The sequence below is a fragment of the Rhinopithecus roxellana genome, chromosome 3 (genome assembly GCF_007565055.1).
Source record: "Rhinopithecus roxellana isolate Shanxi Qingling chromosome 3, ASM756505v1, whole genome shotgun sequence".
NCBI lineage: Eukaryota > Metazoa > Chordata > Mammalia > Primates > Cercopithecidae > Rhinopithecus > Rhinopithecus roxellana.
In genome coordinates this window covers 6,423,310-6,449,798 of record NC_044551.1, presented here as the reverse complement: position 1 = coordinate 6,449,798, position 26,489 = coordinate 6,423,310, and the positions used below count along the sequence as shown (strand labels likewise).

Here is a 26,489-nt window from a genome sequence, read left to right as displayed (position 1 = left end):
ACTCTGTTGAATAGGAGTGGTGAGAGAGGGCATCCTTGTCTTGTGCTGGTTTTCAAGGGGAATGCTTTTGCCCAATCAGTATGAAATATAGTAACTTTGAAAGAACTTATTTTTGTTTTTCCTCATCAGATCCACAGAATGGCTTAGTGCAGTTTAGATTTGTGAGTGGCCAATTGAATTCCTGTAAATAATTTCTTTTTCCTGTCTAATTTGGAAAACAAATGTGAACAACTCTGAAGGAGGCTGTGGTTACATGTGTTAATCAGAGGTAACCTATTTGGTTCCTGGTCAGTAGAACTTCTGGGAAAACAATAGTTAAAATTTAAAATGACACAACAATTAAATCCATGATCTATTCTCTGCTGTTGAACCAAGGCCTACGTGGACCAACAACACAGTGGCTTTCCAAGACACCAACTTTCAAAGGTTAAGAATTTGCTTCATATTTTGAATTCCTTAATGACATTCTGTTGTGGTCTCACCCATAGATTTATGTATTCAACAGGCTAAAAAGTTAATTGTTGTTTGTCTAAAAAGTGATTTCCATTTTGATGAGGGCCTTAGATGAACATATAAAATACATACTGATCAAATTTAGGAATGACACAAATCTGAAAAAGATAACTAATATTTTTGATGAAGGGATTGTCAGATCACAATTGAATTGTAAATCAAAGCAAACAAGAGGAAATTTAACAGAATACACATAAAGGTTGACACTTCCATAAAAAATAAGTTGTCAAATATAGAATGGGAATAGGAGAAACCTATGTTCATAATAGTCATGTGAAAATAGTGATGAGCATTTTAGGAGACTTTATATTAAGTCAAGTGTGATAAGATATAATGGTTTCATTCTACTTTGCACTAAGTAGATAAATATCTAGAATATTGTGACCAGTTATGAGAGCTACACATGGGACTTTGAAAATCTGAAGAGGTGTCAGTTTTAACCTAGCAGGAGGTGTTCAATTTTTCAGACATGTCCTGGGAAGAGAGGATAAATCAGTTGGGATCATCCAAGCAGGAGAAGAGAAAGCTTATGGAGCCTGAGGGGTTCCTTCAGATACCTGAAGTTCTGTCTATGCTGTAAAGGCTGCTTCACAGCATAGTGAACATCTTGCTGCTCAGTGTGAAGGATGAAGCTAGGACACCAACCTCAGATGATGGATGCCATGAAAGGGACATGGGTTGGTGGGAAGTTGCATGGCCCTGAAGATTCTTTCCAGCTCTATGATTATTTGTTATTTGAGGCTCAAGAATAATACCATTTGAAGAGTCATTTTTGTACGTCTTTTATGAAATTTAATGTGCCCCTTACCTGTTCCTGTTTTCAAATTTCAGCTATATTTCCCCATGAAAATTTTGAGAATGTTCACATGACTTCAGTATTTAGAGATGTGAGTAAACTTACATAGCGCCTGTCTGTAAGCCTCTTTGACATTCATATGCTGTCAAATTGCTTCACTTGTGGTCTCAGCAAGATTAGGGCTGTTTCTTTCTTCATCCTCTGAGCTAGGATTTATTTTTATTTTTTTAATTTTTTTTTAAATTAAAAAAAAATTTTTTTTTATTATACTTTAAGTTCCAGGGTACATGTGCATAACGTGCATGTTTGTTACATATGTATACTTGTGCCATGTTGGTGTGCTGCACCCATCAACTCGTCAGCACCCATCAATTCATCATTTATATCAGGTATAACTCCCAATGCAATCCCTCCCCCCTCCCCCCGCCATGATAGGCCCCGGTGTGTGATGTTCCCCTTCCCGAGTCCAAGTGATCTCATTGTTCAGTTCCCACCTATGAGTGAGAACATGCGGTGTTTGGTTTTCTCTTCTTGTGATAGTTTGCTAAGAATGATGGTTTCCAGCTGCATCCATGTCCCTACAAAGGACGCAAACTCATCCTTTTTTATGGCTGCATAGTATTCCATGGTGTATATGTGCCACATTTTCTTAATCCAGTCTGTCACAGATGGACATTTGGGTTGATTCCAAGTCTTTGCTATTGTGAACAGTGCCGCAATAAACATATGTGTGCATGTGTCTTTATAGCAGCATAATTTATAATCCTTTGGGTATATACCCAGTAGTGGGATGGCTGGGTCATATGGTACATCTAGTTCTAGATCCTTGAGGAATCGCCATACTGTTTTCCATAATGGTTGAACTAGTTTACAATCCCACCAACAGTGTAAAAGTGTTCCTATTTCTCCACATCCTCTCCAACAACTGTTGTTTCCTGACTTTTTAATGATTGCCATTCTAACTGGTGTGAGATGGTATCTCATTGTGGTTTTGATTTGCATTTCTCTGATGGCGAGTGATGATGAGCATTTTTTCATGTGTCTGTTGGCTGTATGAATGTCTTCTTTTGAGAAATGTCTGTTCATATCCTTTGCCCACTTTTTGATGGGGTTGTTTGTTTTTTTCTTGTATATTTGTTTGAGTTCTTTGTAGATTCTGGATATTAGCCCTTTGTCAGATGAGTAGATTGCAAAAATTTTCTCCCATTCTGTAGGTTGCCTCTTCACTCTGATAGTAGTTTCTTTTGCTGTGCAGAAGCTCTTTAGTTTAATTAGATCCCATTTGTCAATTTTGGCTTTTGCTGCCATTGCTTTTGGTGTTTTAGACATGAAGTCCTTGCCCATGCCTATGTCCTGAATGGCATTACCTAGGTTTTCTTCTAGGGTTTTTATGGTATTAGGTCTAACATTTAAGTCTCTAATCCATCTTGAATTAATCTTCGTATAAGGAGTAAGAAAAGGATCCAGTTTCAGCTTTCTACTTATGGCTAGCCAATTTTCCTGGCACCATCTATTAAATAGGGAATCCTTTCCCCATTTCTTGTTTCTCTCAGGTTTGTCAAAGATCAGATGGCTGTAGATGTGTGGTATTATTTCTGAGGACTCTGTTCTGTTCCATTGGTCTATATGTCTGTTTTGGTACCAGTACCATGCTGTTTTGGTTACTGTCGCCTTGTAGTATAGTTTGAAGTCAGGTAGCGTGACGCCTCCAGCTTTGTCCTTTTGACTTAGGATTGTCTTGGCAATGCAGGCTCTTTTTTGGTTCCATATGAACTTTAAAGCAGTTTTTTCCAATTCTGTGAAGAAACTCATTGGTAGCTTGATGGGGATGGCATTGAATCTATAAATAACCTTGGGCAGTATGGCCATTTTCATGATATTGATTCTTCCTATCCATGAGCATGCCATGTTCTTCCATTTGTTTGTGTCCTCTTTTATTTCACTGAGCAGTGGTTCGTAGTTCTCCTTGAAGAGATCCTTTACATCCCTTGTAAGTTGGATTCCTAGGTATTTTATTCTCTTTGAAGCAATTGTGAATGGAAGTTCATTCCTGGTTTGGCTCTCTGCTTGTCTGTTACTGGTGTATAAGAATGCTTGTGATTTTTGCACATTAATTTTGTATCCTGAGACTTTGCTGAAGTTGCTTATCAGCTTAAGGAGATTTTGGGCTGAGACAATGGGGTTTTCTAAATATACAATCATGTCATCTGCAAACAGGGACAATTTGACTTCTTCTTTTCCTAACTGGATACCCTTGATTTCTTTCTCTTGCCTGATTGCCCTAGCCAGAACTTCCAACACTATGTTGAATAGGAGTGGTGAGAGAGGGCATCCCTGTCTTGTGCCAGTTTTCAAAGGGAATTTTTCCAGTTTTTGCCCATTCAGTATGATATTGGCTGTGGGTTTGTCATAAATAGCTCTTATTATTTTGAGGTACGTTCCATCAATACCGAATTTATTGAGCGTTTTTAGCATGAAGGGCTGTTGAATTTTGTCAAAAGCCTTTTCTGCATCTATTGAGATAATCATGTGGTTCTTGTCTTTGGTTCTGTTTATATGCTGGATTATATTTATTGATTTGCGAATGTTGAACCAGCCTTCCATCCCAGGGATGAAGCACACTTGATCATGGTGGATAAGCTTTTTGATGTGCTGCTGAATCCGGTTTGCCAGTATTTTATTGAGGATTTTTGCATCGATGTTCATCAGGGATATTGGTCTAAAATTCTCTTTTTTGTTGTGTCTCTGCCAGGCTTTGGTATCAGGATGATGTTGGCCTCATAAAATGAGTTAGAGAGGATTCCCTCTTTTTCTATTGATTGGAATAGTTTCAGACGGAATGGTACCAGCTCTTCCTTGTACCTCTGGTAGAATTCAGCTGTGAATCCATCTGGTCCTGGACTTTTTTTGGTTGGTAGGTTATTAATTATTGCCTCAATTTCAGAGCCTGCTATTGGTCTATTCAGGGATTCAACTTCTTCCTGGTTTAGTCTTGGGAGAGTGTAAGTGTCCAGGAAATTATCCATTTCTTCTAGATTTTCTGTTTATTTGCATAGAGGTGTTTATAGTATTCTCTGATGGTAGTTTGTATTTCTGTGGGGTTGGTGGTGATACCCCCTTTATCATTTTTTATTGCGTCTATTTGATTCCTCTCTCTTTTCTTCTTTATTAGTCTTGCTAACGGTCTGTCAATTTTGTTGATCTTTTCAAAAAACCAACTCCTGGATTCATTGATTTTTTTGGAGGGTTTTTTGTGTCTCTATCTCCTTCAGTTCTGCTCTGATCTTAGTTATTTCTTGCCTTCTGCTAGCTTTTGAACGTGTTTGCTCTTGCCTCTCTAGTTCATTTAATTGTGATGTTAGAGTGTCAATTTTAGATCTTTCCTGCTTTCTCTTGTGGACATTTAGTGCTTTAAATTTCCCTCTACACACTGCTTTAAATGTGTCCTAGAGATTCTGGTATGTTGTATCTTTGTTCTCATTGGTTTCAAAGAACATCTTTATTTCTGCCTTCATTTCGTTATGTACCCAGTAGTCATTCAGGAGCAGGTTGTTCAGTTTCCATGTAGTTGAGTGGTTTTGATTGAGTTTCTTAGTCCTGAGTTCTAGCTTGATTGCACTGTGGTCTGAGAGACAGTTTGTTATAATTTCTGTTCTTTTACATTTGCTGAGGAGTGCTTTACTTCCAATTATGTGGTCAATTTTGGAATAAGTGCGATGTGGTGCTGAGAAGAATGTATATTCTGTTGATTTGGGGTGGAGAGTTCTATAGATGTCTATTAGGTCCACTTGGTGCAGAGATGAGTTCAATTCCTGGATATCCTTGTTAACTTTCTGTCTCGTTGATCTGTCTAATGTTGACAGTGGAGTGTTGAAGTCTCCCATTATTATTGTATGGTAGTCTAAGTCTCTTTGTAAGTCTCTAAGGACTTGCTTTATGAATCTGGGTGCTCCTGTATTGGGTGCATATATATTTAGGAGAGTTAGCTCTTCCTGTTGAATTGATCCCTTTACCATTATGCAATGGCCTTCTTTGTCTCTTTTGATCTTTGATGGTTTAAAGTCTGTTTTATCAGAGACAAGGTTTGCAACCCCTGCTTTTTTTTGTTCTCCATTTGCTTGGTAGATCTTCCTCCATCCCTTTATTTTGAGCCTATGTATGTCTCTGCATGTGAGATGGGTCTCCTGAATACAGCAGACTGATGGGTCTTGACTCTTTATCCAGTTTGCCAGTCTGTGTCTTTTAATTGGAGCATTTAGTCCATTTACATTTAAGGTTAATATTGTTATGTGTGAACTTGATCCTGCCATTATGATATTAACTGGTTATTTTGCTCGTTAGTTGATGCAGTTTCTTCCTAGCCTCGATGGTCTTTACATTTTGGCATGTTTTTGCAATGGCTGGTACCGGTTGTTCCTTTCCATGTTAAGGGCTTCCTTCAGGGTCTCTTGTAAGGCAGGCCTGGTAGTGACAAAATCTCTAAGCATTTGCTTATCTGTAAAGGATTTTATTTCTCCTTCACTTATGAAACTTAGTTTTGCTGGATATGAAATTCTGGGTTGAAAATTCTTTTCTTTAAGAATGTTGACTATTGGCCCCCACTCTCTTCTGGCTTGTAGAGTTTCTGCCGAGAGATCTGCTGTTAGTCTGATGGGCTTCCCTTTGTGGGTAACCCGACCTTTCTCTCTGGCTGCCCTTAAGATTTTTTCCTTCATTTCAACTTTGGTGAATCTGGCAATTATGTGTCTTGGAGTTGCTCTTCTCGAGGAGTATCTTTGTGGCGTTCTCTGTATTTCCTGAATTTGAATGTTGGCCTGCCCTACTAGGTTGGGGAAGTTCTCCTGGATGATATCCTGAAGAGTGTTTTCCAACTTGGTTCCATTTTCCCCCTCACTTTCAGGCACCCCAATCAGACGTAGATTTGGTCTTTTTACATAATCCCATACTTCTTGCAGGCTTTGTTCATTTCTTTTTCTTCTTTTTTCTTTTGGTTTCTCTTCTCGCTTCATTTCATTCATTTGATCCTCAATCGCTGATACTCTTTCTTCCAGTTGATCGAGTTGGTTACTGAAGCTTGTGCATTTGTCACGCATTTCTCGTGTCATGGTTTTCATCTCTGTCATTTACTTTATGACCTTCTCTGCATTAATTAGTCTAGCTGTCAATTCTTCCACTCTTTTTTCAAGATTTTTAGTTTCTTTGCGCTGGGTACGTAATTCCTCCTTTAGCTCTGAGAAGTTTGATGGACTGAATCCTTCTCTCATCTTGTCAAAGTCTTTCTCTGACCAGCTTTGATCCATTGCTGGCGATGGGCTGCGCTCCTTTGCAGGGGGAGATGCACTCTTATTTTTTGAATTTCCAGCTTTTCTGCCCTGCTTCTTCCCCATCTTTGTGGTTTTATCTGCCTCTGGTCTTTGATGATGGTGACGTACTGATGGGGTTTTGGTATAGGTGTCCTTCCTGTTTGATAGTTTTCCTTTTAACAGTCAGGACCCTCAGCTGTAGGTCTGTTGGAGATTGCTTGAGGTCCACTCCAGACCCTGTTTGCCTGGGTATCAGCAGCAGAGGTTGCAGAAGATAGAGTATTGCTGAACAGCAAGTGTACCTGTCTGATTCTTACTTTGGAAGCTTCCTCTCAGGGGTGTACTCCACCCTGTGAGGTGTGGGGTGTCAGACTGCCCCTAGTGGGGGATGTCTCCCAGTTAGGCTACTCAGGGGTCAGGGACCCACTTGAGCAGGCAGTCTGTCCCTTCTCAGATCTCAACCTCCGTGTTGGGAGATCCACTGCTCTCTTCAAAGCTTCAGACAGAGTCATTTGCGTCTGCAGAGGTTCCTGCTGCTTTTGTTGTTGTTGTTGTTAACTGTGCCCTGTCCCCAGAGGTGGTGTCTACAGAGACAGGCAGGTTTCCTTGAGCTGCTGTGAGCTCCACCCAGTTCGAGCTTCCCAGCGGCTTTGTTTACCTACTTAAGCCTCAGCAATGGCGGGCGCCCCTCCCCCAGCCTCGCTGCTCCCTTGTGGTTAGATCACAGACTGCTGTGTTAGCAATGAGGGAGGCTCCGTGGGCGTGGGACCCTCCTGGCCAGGTGTGGGATATATTCTCCTGGTGTGCCCCTTTGCTTAAAGCGCAGTATTGGGGTGGGAGTCACCCGATTTTCCAGGTGTTGTGTGTCTCAGTTCCTCTGGCTAGGAAAAGGGATTCCCTTCCCCCTTGCGCTTCCCAGGTGAGGCGATGCCTTCCCCTGCTTCAGCTCTCACTGGTCGGGCTGCAGCAGCTGACCAGCACCGATTGTCCGGCACTCCCTAGTGAGGTGACCCTAGTACCTCAGTTGAAAATACAGAAATCACCGGTCTTCTGTGTCGCTCGCGCTGGGAGTTGGAGACTGGAGCTGTTCCTATTCGGCCATCTTGCTCCGCCCCTGAGCTAGGATTTATTGCATTATTCTGAAGTTTTACAAAAACACACATACGTTCCAAATGCATATCTTTTTGGCTCTTTGTGAATCTTATTAGGTGTGTTAAATTAGGAAATAGTATAAACAAAGAGTCTTCAAGAATAAGTGCGATAATAACTTTTTCTGATTAATTCTTTAGAGGCTCTTCCTGAGAAGAATTTTGCTGGGTGCACATGTCCACCAACTCTGTCTCCCTCCTAGACACCCTCTTTTGCCCCCGTTACCTTCTTTGCTGCTAACACAACAAGGTATATTAGCCCTTGAAATTAAAGATACTGCTGTCCCAGTTGTGCTTGTCTTCATCTAAATGCATACAGTCATATTCCAAGAGACTATATATTAGTGATATCTATATAATTCACCCTTCATATCCATGAGTTCCCATGTGTGGAGTGAACTAGTTGCAGATAGAAAATATTTGGGAAAAAATTTCATGTGTACTGAACATGTACAGACTTTTTTTTCTTGTTTTCATTTCCTAAATAATACAGAATAATAACCACTATTTGTATGGCATTTACATTGTATTATGTATTATAAATAATCTGTAGATAATTTAAACTATACAGGAGAATATGCATATGTGAATACCACATCATTTTATATCAAGTACTTGAGCATCTGCAGATTGTGGTGTCCATGGGAGGTACTGGAACCAACTCCTATAGATAGTGAGGGACAATTATGTTTCTTCAGGTTTTGAAACCAACCTAATTTTGGAATGGCACCTGAAATTGATAGCAGCAGTCTTCATTACATCTTTTGAGGTATCCTAGAGATCCTCAGACCTCAGTTTGAATGTCACCATAGGGTTATGGGGGTGCAACAGATAGTAAGCTATCAGGCCAAGTAAGTGAGCAGCTCTAGGAAATGCATAGTGACCCTTTTCTGGCTGTGGCTTAGCTGAACATTCTTACCAGACTCCCAAATCCAGGTTGGTTCATATGAAAAAAGGTAAAAGGATCTTCTTAATGAAGGCCATTTTTAGGCCTGTTTGAATTTAGCAGCTCATATAGGAGAGGGGCATTAAATAGTGAAAGGGCAATGTCTGCAGGAATAGCACTGCCAAACAAAACAGTTAACTGGCTTTCTGGCGGACAATAAATTATCATGGCAAGATATCATTGTTCAAATTAGTGGTCAGGAGTTGCAATCCTACTTTTGCCCTTGGCTGGCATGTGTTGAGGAAAGTTGACCTTAGCATGTGGGCTGGTGGGCCAAAAAAGAAAGTGATGCTATCTGCCTCTTTCAGAGGCCAACCTCTGCCCACTGGGAAGCATTTGTTACAGGTTTTCACAATTTCTAAATATATTTGTGTGGTTGTATAGACTTAAAAAGAGAAATGCTTAAGCTTATGTTTAATAAGAAAATGTAAAATGCAATTTGAATCTTTATTATCCTCAACTTTCATGAGATACGCACAGGTTTTGTGTTTGTCCTTATTCTTATACATAAAATTGCATTATCTTGCTGGCATTAAGTATTTGTAGATGAGGAATACACTATCTCACCATTTCCCTTTTTCCTTTTTCCTCAGTTTTCTGTAAACATACGTGCACACACACACATACACACATACCCTGACATCTAGGACAACAACCAATGTTGTCCTAGATGAGGCTTAGCACTGTTCACTGTTTCTAACATTTTGCCATCTCTTGGAGCTTCTCCCTTTTCCTACCGCTACCCCAAAGAGAAAGATGTAACTATTAATCAGCTTTTATGGGAAATGGAAAATAGACTGTCTAGCCTAGCATTGTACAATAGAGCTTTCTGCAATTATGCCAATGTTCTGTAGTTTGCACTGTCCGGTACGGTAGCCATTAGTCATATGTTGCTATTTTGCACTTGAAATGTGGCTACTATGATTGAGGAACTGAATTTCTAATTTTATTTCATGTTAATGTAAACTTAAATCGCCATATGTGACTAGTGGCTACCATATTAAACACAATAACAATTGCCAAATAATTTATAGCATCAGAAAATGTGCTGAGCAAATGTACTAATCAGTGGGATGCAACATTCTAAATACCTCTTTTCTATATTGAGCCAAATGGTACTTAGAAGTTATGCAACATCATTTTTGATAGATGTTAAGATGATCATCAAAAAAGATAAATAAAAGCCAATATCCACCTAAAGCATTTGTAATTGATTGTAGAGACCATTTTCTATTTATGCTAGATGCTTTACATATCTACTTTACAGTCATATCATCTATTATTTTCACAAGAATTCCAAGTTATATATTATATTTTCCCATTTCATGTAAGGCAGGAAACTGCAGCACACCAATTTAAAATAATAAACCAAAGTCACCCAGCTCCACACAGTGGAGGTAAGTTTTGAACCCAGGTCAGGCTCTCCTGTGATGCATTTCACAATGAATATTTCTGACATGATCTTCTAGGGCACTTGTGCATGCCTGCCTAGTCGTCATTTGGAAATAGGGCAGGTGTCAAGAACATGAGCCCTGGCACCACACTGCTTGTTTGAATCCTGCCTCTACTATTAACACCTGTATAAAGTTGAGCAAGTTACTTAATATCTCTGGGCCTTGATTTTCTCGTTTTAATGTGTGAATATTAAAAGTACCCATCTCATTGGGTTACTGTGAGTGATTAAATAAGTTAACAGTATCTGGCACATTGTTTGAACTATATATATTTCCCATGATAATTATTTTTAATTTAGAAAACACTGCCATTTATGTTAGGATGTTGATTTGATATGATAATAAATGAAGCAGAGATATGCTTTGGGTGTGCTTCCCTATGAAATAAGAGAGAGTCGAATCATTCAGATAATTCAGGAAGAAATACCCTGCTGTTCAGCTACCTTGGTGTCTCCGTCAGTAGGATTATAAAGTTTCAGAGCCCACATGCCCTGGCCAATTTCTCATCTCTTTGCTTGTCATGTTACCCTTATAGACATCCCCTTTGGTGTCTTTGATTGGTTCTGAATGCTGAGCAGTGACATGCACCAACACAGCTGGAAAGGCCTGTAAGATTTGCTGTTCTGTCTTCCAGCAGGGAATTATTGCCATGGATACCAATATCAGAGGAAGACTGGGGAGCACTCTCCACTCGCCTCCTGAGTGTCTGACATCTGTTTCTGGCAAGGCCAATAATGAATATGCTGCTAGCTTCATATCAAATGAGGGTCTGATTCACACCTTTTTTGTTTTTGTTTTGTTTTGTTTTTATCACAGATGGCCTCTGCCCAAGATGCCAGGTATGGCCAGAAAGACTCCTCTGATCAGAACTTTGACTACATGTTCAAATTACTCATCATCGGCAATAGCAGTGTGGGGAAAACATCTTTTCTATTCCGTTATGCAGATGACTCCTTTACATCTGCATTCGTCAGCACAGTTGGGATCGATTTCAAAGTAAAAACTGTATTCAAAAATGAAAAGAGAATCAAGCTTCAGATTTGGGTAAGTGGCTTTGAACTGGCAGTGTTCTTCAGGCTGGTGTGTTGAACATATCCATGTGTAAGGGAGAAACTTTCTGCCTTGTTCTATCCCCAGGGCATCCACAAGCCTCAATTTCCAGCCTCTTTGCTGCAGAACATTCTGTTTCAAAGAAAGTAGTGGTGATGCCTCTTTAAGATATGAAGGGTCAATTATTATGCCTTGTTGTCATGTGGTGCTCTATCTTGGTGGTGGTGGAAGGAAAACTTTGGCTCTGCCTTTTATGATCTGTGTAACCTTGAGAAAGTCTGTGAGTCCTTCTCTGACATTTTTGTAATCTATAAAATAGGCTACATAGATCTGGGCTTTTAGGTCACAGAGAGCAGCCTTTTCTGGGCATTTTAAAGAAAAAGATAAACAACCAAATATAGGAAAAGTGTAGGTTTAGACCCTTCATAAAGCTCCAGATAGAACTTCAAAGATGTCTATTTATACTGTGCAAACTGTTTTCAACTCTAAGAGCTATGTTTATATATGCAAATAAAACAAATGAAATGAAATATTTATTTGAAACAGGGTCTTTACCAAGTAGAAGATTCTCCCAAACTTTTGAGACCATTTGGCTAGCTTTTTGCCTCTTACCTCCAGAAGAAGATCAGCGGTAGCTTAGCCAAACTGGTGGGATAAATTTAGGAGACCAGTGAGCAAAAAACAGAGGAAAATGTATGTGGATAGCAGGTCCAAGGCAATATAAAAGATGAAGCAGCCAATTTAAAAAAAAGGTTACACCAAAAAAGACTGATGTAGTAAATATTTTATGGATATCATAATATGTACATAGGAAGAATGTTTCTACAGTAAATTTTGGCATCTTTTTCCTATTCCTTTGTACCTCTACCAACTCAAATTGATTTGCTCTGTAATCAGGCAGTTCCCAAGAGGTGTTTTCTACCTCCTTCTGAGACATTTACAACAGCTACTACCACTTGGTGCTGGTGCCAGGACTGATCAGTGGGACTGACAATAAGCCTCCCTTCATAAATATGGAAAGCTAAAAATAAAAAACAAACAAATCCCAGAGTAGAGGATTTTAACTTTTTAAAAAAAGAAAACAGCCCTTTATTTAAAAATCTGTATAAACTGAATGACCTTTAAACATCTTAAAGGTCTTATTAAAGTAGAAATTTAAAGTAAAAATTAAAGATGCAGGTATATACACAGACAGGTACCTTCTTAGGTAGCTTACAATAGGCCGTTACTGTTTTACTTATTCTAACTCTAGAGTCTTTCAAATCTAGTTATAATTCACAGGCATGCATCACATAAGAACTTGTACAAGCAGGCCTTAGGCAGGGCATATTCCCTGCTCCATCATTCCCCAAAGGCATTTTTATTGGGAGTGTTCCTCTTCAGAAACTTGACCTCAATTAATGTAGATACCAATCTCAGACTCTTCTGTATGGAGACAGAAAAAGCTTTGTCCATTGCTTCATGTATGGGTCCTGATTCATTCTCTTCCTTTTAAACTGCAGGCAACCCAATTGTTATCTGATACATTTGATATAAGTTTTAAGAAAGGTTCCTTAATTCTCAGGGGCTTTGGTGAATGGAAAATTAAATTAATTTGGAAACTATACATCCCTTAACTCCGTGACAATGTTCTTTTTGCTAATATGAAAGAACAATCATTCCTCTGGTTGATAGCCCCACTTTTTCTTCTCTTCTTTTTGTTGTAGAGATAATTAAAAATAGTTGTTAGAATCATTTAGATAAAACATCAACATGGTGTGTTAAGCCAGTCTTATAATTTCTGGCAAATTTTCAATGTAGGTTTTTGACAGAAATTCTTTGTTGAGGTACAAAATTATCTAACTTTAATGTAAATCAGATATATTTCAAATAATATAAATTATTTTTCACACTTAAAAATATTTTCTTTAAAGCAATGCTGGTCCCTGGCCAGTGCTAATTCACTCACCTTTTTTGGAGCATTGAAATAAGTTATTTATGTCTACATCTCACTTCTGGATGAATATAGCTCTTCTCTGGCCAACCAAAGCTCAGATCCCTGAGCTGCTTCTACTCTAATATCTCCTCATGCTGCTCAGTTTCCATAAGTTCACGAAAAAGTCTCTGAAATGTTATTCTTTCCAGATTTGTCTCTGATCTTCCACAATCTACTAGTTTCTTAAAAAAATAAAACCCTTTAAGTCTATAGACAGTCAGGCCTGGGACCTCATTCTAGGGCTTCCATTCTCCTGCTCTGTGGATGCCCAACACTCCCATCAGGGTTCAGTCACTTGGGAATCCTTCACTTTTCCCGCCTTGTCAGTCACAATAGTAGATTAATGGCCATTAATATTATTGCAATGAAAACATAATCCAATTTCTTCCTCTTTAGGTACATTAGGAGCCCCTAAGTCATATCTGATTCTAGGAGTGTGAAAATTAGTTTTACAATAGTATATATAATAGTGTTATATATACCATTATGGTCTATTAGATTATGAAACATTTAAAAGAAGTACAACGCAAAGATTTTATGCTTATGGAACTTGCAGTATAGTTAGAAAGGGAAATTAATACTTATTGGATAATTATGTACTTCTACAAGCAAATACCAAATTGTATAAATATGATGCATAGCTAGCATTTATTGAATACATACCATATGTTAGGCATTATCTGTGCCTTATCTCTAATTCTCACAACCAAACTTTTAATTTATTACTATCCTATTTTACTTGAGAAATTTGCATATAGGACAGTTAAATAAATTAAATAACTTGTTCAGGGTTGCACATAGTGAATGGCTAAGAGGGGATTCCAAGCTAGGTCTATCACATTCTAACACTGCTCTAATTGAGAGTCTTCTTGAATATGGTGGTGGTTGTTTTTTTTTTTTTTTTTGAAGATGGCAATCTTGAGTGATGCATCTGGGATGTTGAAAATGTTTTTGAAAGAGTTCACATTGGAGGCATGCAGGAGACGAAATAATGATGAGCAACAGTGGTATGCTTAAGTATAGGCATTCCTATAATAATTCCGGGAATCCTTGCATTATGCTATAATATAAGTGTGCTGGAAAATATTTAGTTGTAGGTAGTTATGATTGTTTAACAACTCTCACAAATCACTTATTTGGAAATATATTTAGCACTGATAATTTGTCATCTCATTGTGCTTTAATAACCAAGCAGTGAACTGCTCTTCCCAACTTATTGTTTTTATGCATATTTCAAAGAAAAGAGGCAAAATGGTTTCACAGTATGAAAGTCATCATGGGTTAATACACTATACCATTTTCTCTACCAAGACAGGTTTCAGACATTGATTTAATTTGGATCACTCTATTCATTTTAAACTGCTCCCAGATAGAACCGCCAAGTTAGGAAACCAAGATATAGAGAGGCTAAGTGATTTGACCTTACCTTACAGTTAGTACCAGAGCGGAGCCTAAAGTCCAGGTTTCCTGCTAGCTGGGCTAGTCTGATTTCTACTACATTATACTTCTTCTCAAGGTAAGTGTTGTATGACAAAAATTGTAATAAATCTCAACCTGGTTGTCAGTGGAATCCTCCAGCTATAGAAAAATCAAACTTGAGGCCAGTTTTCAAGTAGCATTTTTGTTTTTATTTTTATTTTTTTGAGAAGGAGTCTCACTCTGTCTCCCAGGCTGGAGTGCAGTGGTGCAGTCTCGGCCCACTGCAACCTCTGCCTTCCAGGTTCAAGCAATTCTCCAGCCTCAGCCTCCAGAGTAGCTGGAATTACAGGTGTGTGCCACCACACCTGGTTAATTTTGATATTTTTAGGGGAGATGAGATTTCACCATGTTGGCCAGGCTGGTCTCAAACTGCTGACCTCAAGTGATCCACTCACCTCAGCCTCCCAAAGTGCTGGGATTACAGACATAAGCCACCATGCCCAGCCTCAAGCAGCATTTTTACTACATCAGGAAGGAAGAGCCTGAGTGGGAAAGCTCTCTTTGTTTTCTACTTGATGGTTTGCTTTCTTGTCATGCACTGCATAGGAATTTTCTGATTCTTCAAACTGGATTAGTAGATTTGCAACAGTCCACATTCAAAGAAAGCATTTTAACAAGTAATAGACACATTCATACTTCCCGAATGTGTTACACCTCCTCTCTGTGGAAGCAGGAAAGAATGGGAGGGTCAGAGTACACAGGGTTCAGATTAGCTAGTTTGAACAATTTCAACGGGCTCTGGGACACAGGAGTGATCCCCCAGTTGCCTGGCACTTAGTAAGTCCTGGAGCGGTTAGGGCAGATGGATAGTGGCCCAGAGTGTGAAAGCCCTGAAATGGAGGTGGTTGGGAGTGTGTGCTCTGGATTGGTTGGTTTGCCTTTGAAAAGAGTGCTCCAGTAAGTTGTTTACTATCTCTAGAAACTGGCTAATCCTGGGAGGGTCAGTCCCTCCAGAATCAGTGAGGCCCCAAATGTCAAAGCATCAGAATACAAAAAATAAAAAATCTAAAAATAAAAGACATGGTTAATACAGAGGGAAAGTTCTTGGGGCCTCAGGGACAGTCTCTGTCACTAATTTCACTCTGACAAATGCTGTGATTCCCAAGTCTGTTACTTCAGGATTGGTACATTTTTGGGTCTCAGTATTTGGAGACCTAGTACCTTGAGTCACAAAAAGATCTGACAGATTTTCTGGCTCAACCTTCTCATTTGATGATACTACTAATAATAGCAACATTTATCAAGCCCAGTGCTGACACATAAAGTAAGCACTTTATGTTTCTGTGCATTTTAAAATTTATTTTTTGCAACAACCAAATAAACCAAGGTGGTATTATTAGCTCTCTTTTATAGCAAGGTAGTATTATTAGCTGTCTTTTCTCTTAAACAGAAAACCAGAAAGACAAAGTGATTTGCCCAAGGTTGTAGTCACAAGCAGGATTCTAACCTGGGCGCTGAGTCCAAAGCCGATGTACTTGACCACATGGTAGAAGAGATCCAGGGAAGCCAAGTGATTTGTCAGAATTTTCAGATCTGATATTAAATTCCACATATTTTAATTCGTAGCAAGTACTTTTTCTGTGCTGTATAATTACTCAGTATCTTTCAGTAGTGTCTTATGACCTGTCCAAGATATTATTTATAGTTACAGAAAAGAACCAGTTGTTTTGCTTGGAACTTGCTATCTGGCAGCATGAGCACTTTGTGCATTATCTGTTTTATGTTTAAAACACATAGATATGCACAGAAGGAGGGAGTGGAGCACATTCAACTAACTTCTTCCTGTACATTTCTGGAATGCTGTTTCCACTGTTGGAGAATGTGCATATAAAGAAAAGGGCGTGAAAGAAGGAGTCTAAGTAAAATGGTATAAATACCTACAGGAAAATATTTCAGCATTTGCATTTGGTGCTCAGGTGGCCTAGTCACCCTGCCCATTGATTCCAGGATAACATTCAGGTCCTCTGGTCTATTTATAAGGAAACAACACTTTCTGCCCAGGCGAGCTTCTTAAGAAAACCACCGAAGCCAGTGACAGCTGCCAAGACCATTCTTGGTGCTGTCATTTGTATGCTCTTTACCCCCATCACATTTCTTCTAACTTAGCATCTGCTTTTCCTGAGAGATTGAGAAAGGCAAGATTTAGTTTTACTCCTGAGAGGAAATTGATACTGTGTCTGAAATGTCAAGATGCCTGAAAACATTCACTCTCTCAGGCAGCTGAACGCAGGAGCTCCTACATCCCACTGTGTTTAACCACTCTTCTCAGCATTGACAAAATACAAAGGATGGTACAGACGTTGTTCCTGGCTTAATAGAGCTTACCAGCTACATGGGAAGATAGGAAAACAAACATAGAAGAAAGGATCAACCTGTGGATCAGTAACTGCATTCTGCCACGGGGTAGGGTGGCCTAGTGGCTTGAGCAGGGACTTTGGAGTCTGGTGACCCAGGGTTCAGATGCTGCCCCTGATTCTCACTAGGGTGTGACCTCAAGCCCTGACTTCTCTGTGCTTCCATTTCCTCATTTGTGAAGTGGGGGAAAATAACACCTACCCCTGAGCTGTTAAGTATTTGCTATTGTAAATTATACTTAGTTCAAAACTAGGCACAAAACAGGCACTCACTACATGTTAGTTTTCTTCTTTTCTAAAAATAGTATACCAAAATTCAGACTTTTGTATTCAATTAAGTAATTTAATTGAAGCCAATACTTGTTGGTGCCTACTATGTGCCAGGCACTGTGCTGGGCATTGGACATACAATGGTAGAGCACGCCAAGGGTCTGCCATAAGGAACCATAAAGAGATGGAATTCCACTGCTGCTATAAATGGTCCAAAAGGCCTGAGCACAGCACACACAGGGAGGATGCCCAACACCGTCCTGGGGACTCTGAAAGGTTTCCTGGGTGTACCTATATTTGAGCTGAGAACTGACAAATGGAAAAGAATCATTTGTTCATTCATTCATTCACTCACTCACTCACTCATTCACTCACTAATTACTGAGTTTTTACTATGTGCCAGATACCATGGAGGAATTAAGGATTGAAAGTAAACATACACACGAAATACAGAGTGTGATAAGTGCTGTGGACAACTAAGCAGAGCCCTCTGATAAATGGAAAACAACAGGCCTGGCGTGGTGTCTCACGCCTGTAATCCCAGCACTTTGGGAGGCCGAGGCGGGCAGATCACGAGGTCAGGAGATCGAGACCATCCCGGCTAACACGGTGAAACCCCGTCTCTACTAAAAATACAAAAAAAAAAATTTAGCCGGACGAGGTGGCGGGTGCCTGTTGTCCCAGCTACTCAGGAGGCTGAGGCAGGAGAATGGCGTGAACCCGGGAGGCGGAGCTTGCAGTGAGCCGAGATCCGGCCACTGCACTCCAGCCTGGGCGACAGAGCGAGACTCCGTCTCAAAAAAAAAAAAAAAAAAAAAAAAAAAAGAACAACAACAACAATGGGAAGGGGAAAAGGGGAAGTCTATTTTAGGTGATCAGTGCGGATTAATACAAGACGCTAACTGAGCTAACGAAGCCTGATTTTCCTCCCACTTTGCCCCTATTTGAGCAGAGGTGGATTGATACTGTTGGGGCTTGAAGCTTTTACAGTTTGCCAGTCCTCTTTAGGGAAAAAGATACACAATGTCTTCCTTATGGAGAAGTGACGGAAAGCAGGTGACCATACAAACACATTGCTAAAGCCCAGTTGGAAGGTACCCAAAGCTTAATCTTTAATCAGTTTCACGGAAATCCACCTCTACTTTTGTAGAAAATTTACCTGTGTGTCTATAGGGACCAAAAGACACATGTGGGAGATGGGAAACATTGACAACTAGTACCAAAGAGCAATGTATAGTGGAACATGCAGGCAAAGGTGTGTCAAGACAGTGGGATAAAGAAGAGGCATCGGGGCAGGAGACCTGGATTTGAGACCTCTCTGTGTAACCTTGGGACAAATGACTTCACCTTTCTGGGAAGCAGTTATCTGATCTGTCAAATGAAGAGGATCCACTCAACTGAAAAAAAAAACAACAACCCCAAACTGGCTTCCAGTGATCCCTAATATGCCAGGTACAGCTGTGTGTAGTAAGTTATCTAATCCTTACAAAAACCCTGTGAGATAGATGCTGTTCTTGTCTATAGTTTACAGATGAGTAAACTGAGGCACAGAGTGTGTGAATACCTTGCCCAGGGTCACATAGACAAGAAGTGGCTAGCAGATCCGAGTGTGTACCACCCAGCTTTGGAGTTTTTTCTCTTAATTCATTCTGCTGTACCCTTTCTTTATAAGTACAACATGAGTAATTGCTCTCGACCAGCCACTGTGCATATTTTATTTGTAATGCTCGAAATTTTATTTTTAACCTTGAAATGTTGGTATTAATATTGTTCTTTATAAGGTAAGAGGAAACCAAGACTCAGAGTGTTTAAATAATTCCCCCCAGTCACATAACTCTTTCTACTGCTTATAGAGTAACTTCAAACCTTATAACTGATTAAAATAAGAAATCAAATGGTAGCCAACAATCAATGGAGGAAAAAGCTTTTTCCAGGAATATATCAGGTACAAATGGACAAATCATGACATTATATTCCATGCAGATTGATCTCTTTCGTGATCCTCTAGTCAGCCCAATTCCTACAGGACTTCTATCCCAAGACTGCTAAGCAGCTCTCAAACTTCTAAAATTTCAAATACCGGCCGAGCATGGTGGCTTATGCCTGTATATCCCAGCACTTTGGGAGGCTGAGGCTGGTGGATCACGAGGTCAGGAGTTTGAAAGCAGCTTGACCAACGTGGTGAAACCCCATCTCTACTAAAAATATAAACATTAGCCGGGTGTGGTGGTATATGCCTGTAATCCCAGCTACTCCAGAGGCTGAGACAGGAGAATCGCTTGAACCTGGGAAGTGGAGGTTGCAGTGAGCCGAGATCACGCCATCGTACTCCAGCCTGGGTGACAGAGTGAGACTCTGTCTCAAAAAAAAAAAAAAAAAAAAAAATTGGAATACCATAGTTTTGGTAGCAGAGAACGGCAGCTCTATATAACTGAAGTTCCAGATAAGTAAAGCTTCAAATTGTGAGAACTTGAAACAAATTAAATCTTGTAATGAAAATTCTTTTAATATGTGCTGCACCATTTGTTTATCATAGGGGAAAAAAAGAACATGAAAGATAAGCCAACTTGACGCTCAGGATTATCAGTATCTGATGATGTTTTCTGTATACTTAGTTCTACTTAGTATGTTTTCTTTTCTTTCTTCAGTGTTAAACTGTCCCTCTTCGTGTTTCTAGCTGCTTTCCTTTCTCATTCTAATTTTTTACTTTCATTATGTTTCTTTTTTCTTATAAACCATGTTCATTGTCATTTGTTAGCCAAGTTGAGAGAGCAGTGGCTCAATATGTAGGTATGAAGATCTTTTAAATTAGTATGCATGAGCTTTGTAGTAAGGGCACTGGGGAGATCTAATTTAATCTCATAGAAGCCTCCCTTTGTACTGTTTTGTAATCTTCATAAATTTACCAACCAAAATGTTTAACCTGCCTAAACATATTGGTGTTACTTTTTTATTAGGCCTACTCTAGACTTACTTGGTTCTAAATCCCCCTAAGACAAAATATCACACAGTAGTTTTGTGATCAAGAATGGGCTCTAAAGCCAGGCTGTCTGAGTTCAAATTATGGCTGTAAGATATATGGATATTATGACCTTGGGCAAGTTAATTAACTTCTCCATGACAGTGTTTTCATCTCTAAACTGGGGACAATAATAATACTTTGCTTATAGTTTTACTGTAAGTTGAAATAAAATGATATTTACAAAGTTCTTAGCACAATACCTGGCGTATAGTAAGTACTTAAGAAACAAATCATTATTATTTCTCTCAACAGCCTTTATTTTATGGGCCAAACCTACTTACCGCCATACTTTCTGCAACAGCAAGTAGTAGTACTTTTCTTGGTAAATAAATTGCCAGTTTGCAGGCAGGTATTTATATGAAGAACTTCAGTTTTGGTGTCCTGAAGTAATGATATATACAAGCATATTGACAAGGTGGCATATTTTCTGGACACCTGGATTCCTCTCACCAACCAGTGGTAAATTTTAATATGCCCAAGTGCAGTGAGCTGTGTTGATGAGGTGTTTGCTGGTGTTTTGGAGCCGTCTGTGCATCTAAACAGAGTCATCAACTGCACAGGAAAGGCAAACCCATACAGCTTATTTATTAAATGCTCATAAAATTGATGTCCTGCCTTAGAACAAAACAATTATAAATCATTGGATCCACAGAGAGCTGTAATTCACATACTGGGATATGATTTCCTCAGGATATTGCCTAGTGATGTCAGCAGCTGCTGGTCTAAGATGTGAGCTGTGTGCACGCCACCAGGTCACCTGTAGTTATTTTTCTATTGATTCGTTTACAGTTATACTGAACTGACCAGTTGTTCTGGCACTAAACACAGCTTAAATTCAGTGCAAATTAAGCATTTCATTACCCCATATTAATTTTTCAAGCCAGACTTAAGAAAAAAGTACAGCATTTTCCTAGTTGGATAGTACTTATTTTCAGTAGTAGGCATTTTCTTCTTTTTCCTTCTGCTTTTCCTTTCCTAACACTAATTTTGCTAGTCCTGAACATTGTCACTGTGGCAGCTGAACAGCGAGATAAGAGATAGCAAATGTGAGCATTACTTGATCCAAATCACTTTGCTGAAGGGGCTGATGCATATGAAGAGAGGGAGAGCAAGGTCTCCATCTTGTCTTACAATCTCTGGAAGCAACTAAATCATTTAAAAATGTTTACAAAGCACTGGAGCCAGGCGCATTGGCTCACGCATGTAATCCTAGCACTCTGGGAAGCTGAGGCGGGTCAGGAGATTTAGACCATCCTGGCTAACACAGTGAAACCCTGTCACTACTAAAAATGCAAAAACTTAGCTGGGCCTGGTGGCAGGTGCCTATAGTCCCATCTACTTGGGAGGCTGAGGCAGGAGAATCCTTGAACCTGGGAGGCAGGGATTGCAGTGAGCCGAGATCATACCACTGCACTCCAGCCTGGGCGACAAAGCGAGACTCCGTCTCAAAAAAAAAAAAAAAGTTTACAAAGCATCATGTGAAAAACAATAGATAAACAATAGAAAAGTACAAAGAAGACATAAAATAAAAAAAGAATTGAAGTAGGTAAAGTATGAGACAGGGTTCTGGAGAGAAACAGAGGATAATTTTAGGGAGTTTAATGATTTTACAAAGGTGTGTGCAGGGCTTCGGGAAGTAATAAAGGAAGATGCAGACTCCAGAGCTATCATCAGAGAGTCATTACCACCCCCTTGGACTGAAGGGAACAGAGAAAGAGCAGTTAGGAAAGAACTGTAGCTGCAGTAGTAGGAGAAGGACATTACATTAGAGCCTTGGCCTTTTAGAACACGGCCACTGCCAATCAGCAGCTCATCATGGAAGGGGCCGCAGATGCCTTGGACCGCTCATTCGTCCCACCTTCTGATGTCTTGCCTGTACCTCCCATGGGCTGAACCCACCTTGAGGTTAGTGGAACAGGGTAGCAACTGCTCTGTTTTAGCAGTTCACAAAAGTTAGTTTCCAGGAACACAGGGTAGGGTGAAATTTGGTAAGGAGTGGATCTGGAAGGCAAAGAAACATATCCAGCACAACAAAGAAGGGCTGGGATTCAGAGGGGGCCTTCCGCCTTGCCAGGCTGAGCGCACTCCCTGCTGCATGAACAAGGTTCCCACACAACAACAGCCAACCCACACTGGCCTCTGACAAACATGTTTCCCCCAAAAGATCAAGTCAATGTGTTTTTTATAAAGGGCTGGGCGTGGTGGCTTATGCCTGTAATCCTAGCACTTTGGGAGGTGGAGGCGAGAGCATTGCTTGAGTCCCGAGCATTGCTTGAGTCCCGAGCATTGCTCGAGTCCCCAGGAGTTCAAGACCAACCTGGGAAACATAGTGAGACCCCCCCACCTCTAAAAAAAAAAAAACAAAAAAAGTGAAAGTTTTTTAATTTTAAGAAAACACTTGAAAATAATATTACTTATTATAATTAAATTCTTCTTGCTGTTTTGGTAATCTGGTGGATGGTAGATTTTTTAAAACTTTTTTTGTTGGAGATGGCAATCTCTGTCAATTACCCATTTGTATTTATTTATTCACATTATTTTGGTTTTGGAAGCCCAAATATCTGGGACTCAGTGATGTGGAGGGTGGTATAGACCCCCTTGGGCTATGTATAGCTGGACAGTATAAAGGAAGCAGCTAGAGAGCCAGGCAGGGGCTGTATTTTAGTCAAACAACTCCTGGTGCAGCTTAAGGCACCAGACATTTATGAATGACTGCAGTGTGCTACACAAAGTGCTAGGCCATGGAGGAGAGGGAGCCAAGAGTTTTTAAGCTTCCTATCTTCTAATAACTTATTAAATAATGACATAGAAACAGGCGTGGAAATAAACAAAAGACCAGCCAAATTAGAACAGGCTTAGCTATAGCCATCACTTGCATTTTGGCAGAGACCCAAAGGCAAGCAGAGGAGTGGGAAAGCTTTACAGTGGAAAAAAGGGGAGCCTTCATATATGCCCTGGTTGCAGGCTGTTAGCATGGGTAAACTGTAGGCATGCTAACAAGAAGTGCGGCATCCTGTGGGATTGGCTGGTGGTGCATATTTTGCTTTCCTTGATTGATCCTAAATTGGAAGCAGGGACAAAAATTGGGGAAGCTGTCAGTTATCAATCAAGTCCTGGCCCTTTTGGGAAAATTATTACAAAAGTTTTTGCTAAGCCTCCAGGATTGTCACTAATTAGAGCAGTGTGGCTTCCCGCAAGTCTGACTTCTAGCAGTCTGGCTTTCCTGGTGTTTATTGTAGATAAGGAGGTTGGTTTCCTGGGAAGGTTGCTGCAGGTTGTGTGTCAAAGTTCTGCTTTTACATGTGGTCTGGGTGTTGTCTATTTGTACATTCAGTCTCACAAATACAGAACCAACTCAGAACCAACTTTAATAAGAGCAGTAAGAGAGATAGCACAGGAAAAAGTAAAGGGTTTTGGGTGTCTGATAGTTTGGCTCTAGGCAAATTATTAAACTCTGTAATGCATTGGATTTAATTTTCTATAAATTAAGGATAATAATATTTGCCTTGTAGGCAAAATATATTTGGCTTGTAGGGCTGTTTTAAGGAATAACCTAATATGTGTATTGTGCTTCTTATGGTGTTCTCATATTTTTTAACTCATTTCACCCTTAAAAATTATTGAGGTCACCAGTGACCTTGTTTGTATGTGGCTTATAGCTATTGATATTTAAAGTATTATAAATTAAAATGAAGAAAATTAAAAATATTTATTTTCATTTTAAAATAACAGTAAGCCCATTGTATGTACACATAAAGAGCATATTTTAATGAAAAATAATTACATTTTGAAAGACAATACAGTTAGTGAGAAAAGTGGCATTTAAAAAAATCTCATTATATCTGGCTTAATAAAGGACAGCTGATTTTTCATATCTGTTTCCTTATTCAACCTGTTGCTTTATCACACATCGTGTAACCTCTGGAAGACTCCACTGTACAATCATGGGAGAAAGACAATGAAAGAGGCAAATAAAAACTTAGTATTATTGTGAGAGTAGTTTTCAATTCAGAGACTCTCTGAAAGACTTTAGGAAACTTCAGACCACATTTTCAATACCACTGTTCTAGACCATAGAAGGCACTCATATAAATCATTAATAATATTAGCAGAAGACTACAGCAATGTTGGCATATCTCGCAAGGGGCACTTCTTTATAGAGGTCCATCTTGATAAAGAGGCCTTGTTGTTGTCAGTGATTGGAAAACCCCCCTATGCTGGCAGATTAAAGGCAGGAGATCATCTGACAATAGGTGGCTTTCCCGGAAGCCAGGTCTGAGGCTCAGGACAAAGGGTGAAGGTCTTGCCAATGATGACTAAACCAGAAAGAAGTTTTTATTTTTCAGCAGTATCTGAGTGAGAGAATGAGTAAATGAAAACACAAATACATACCCTTTATACCAGCTATTTTCAACAGTATGGTAACAGCAAGTGCAAAGGACTAGAAAATAGGTCCCATAGCACCACCTCGCTGCTCAAATCCGGCTCACTGGAGCAACAGTCTTCCCATTTCTGAGAAGAGAGGCAGGTGACAAATATGATGAATCCTCCTTCCTCCATCCTCCATTTGCTTTACAAACTGGGCAACTGAGTGGAGAAGCCACTGGGTTTTCTGGCAGAATTCTGATAAAGGGATTATAGCTGGTGAAAACAAGCTCCTGGAATCTGAAATCCGAGTCTTTCCAAGTTTATCAGAAGCTAAATGTTCAGTTACATGAAGTTATGCATGACTGATAGGCTTATGTCTCAAATATGTAATGGTATTTACATTTTAAAATAGTAGTTTGTGAAGCAAAGGAATGAATGAGCTTTCAGCAACAAGTTGAATAGTGGGCCATCTTCCCTGGACTCTTCAGATTAGAGTCCCTGTGTGAAGGTTGACTCAGACTCACAAGGTATATTATTGACACTTTACTGTAATTGAGGGGGAGAAATGGACTGATATAAATTATTTCATTTTAATTAAACAATAGATCTGTCCTCCTACTATAAGAAAAGAAAAAGATAATAGTTTTGTTTTTGAGGGTTTTTCCTCTCTTCAAATTTTGTAAAGCAATTAACCTTCAGGTTAAGACAAAACTCAGAATATTTTATCTCTACCACTTAATTTGTCACAAATTTACCGTCAATTAAAAATATAATAAAACCGAGAACTGAAAGCATTTTTCTTACTTTGCTGTATGGTTAGCTTCTGCAAATGCTGTAGCAAGATCTGTACATGTGGTTTTGAGAATGAAATTCTAAATTAAGTTTTGTAATGACATGAAGACTGAAAGCAGAGATTAAAGGAGAGAGGCTTCTTACTCAGAGACTGGTGAAAATCCAGATCTGCTGAGACCTTTCAGCCTGGCCTTGACGATGACACATGGAAGTGATTCTACAGTTGGGAGGCACTCAAGTTTACAGATGGTCTGATCTCAGAATATGAGAGAGATTCACATATGAAAGCAACCAGACAAAGCAGGTCGTAGAAACTAGAAGCCTGGGTGAACAGTTTTTTATGCTGGGGTTTATCAGAACCACTGTCTCCCAGAGGAGTGTCTGGTCAATAATTTTAACATAGAAACCATTGTCTCTACAGACCTCCAAGTGTGGTCCCAGAGTCAGTCCCTTGTCAGAATCATTTGGGGAATTTGTTAAAACTGTAGACGTTGAACCCCATTTCAAGCCTACTGAATTCAAATCTCTCTGTAAACAGAACCAGGGAGTATGAATTTCTAATAACCTTCCTAGGTAATAACTGCCGTTCTGAGAGACAGTTCATCCTGTCATATTGTGTCTGTTCATGGAGGGCTGAAGGGAGGTCTACTTTAGTCTATAAACATTGACGATGGATCGGCGAAAGGGCAGACTAAGGTCCTTTTCTCAGACCTCCTTCTGTTTTCTATAGCCAGATAACGGTCTTAGATTGGCCCAAATATGGCAGCAGGCTGGAGGTCTGTTCTTGGAGTGGCTGCAGACAGAGGGTATATGTACCTGGAGAATAGCATCAAAGCTTAAGAGCTTCTGACATACTGTATTTGACAATGGTTCTACTTGCTGCTTCATCCCCTTCTTTTCTTTCCCTACCAGCCTATTATCATTCTCTTCCCTCTTTCCATGACCGAATACAGTCTCACTTCTGTCTGGTTGCTAACTTTGCTTTGGATTCTTTCTTTTTCCTCCTATTCACTACATTC

The 26,489-nt window shown here is 39.7% G+C and overlaps 1 protein-coding gene across 2 annotated transcripts in view; it reads left to right on the top strand.

Moving 5' to 3' along the window:
* The window catches only part of RAB3C (RAB3C, member RAS oncogene family), a 296,500-nt gene that overhangs the window by 30,344 nt on the left and 239,667 nt on the right, over positions 1-26,489 (top strand). For both annotated transcript variants that reach the window (XM_030927983.1, XM_030927982.1), the window contains exon 2: positions 10,977-11,204. In XM_030927983.1, the coding sequence (XP_030783843.1) occupies positions 10,977-11,204 (228 nt within the window). The remainder of the gene's footprint in view (positions 1-10,976; positions 11,205-26,489) is intronic.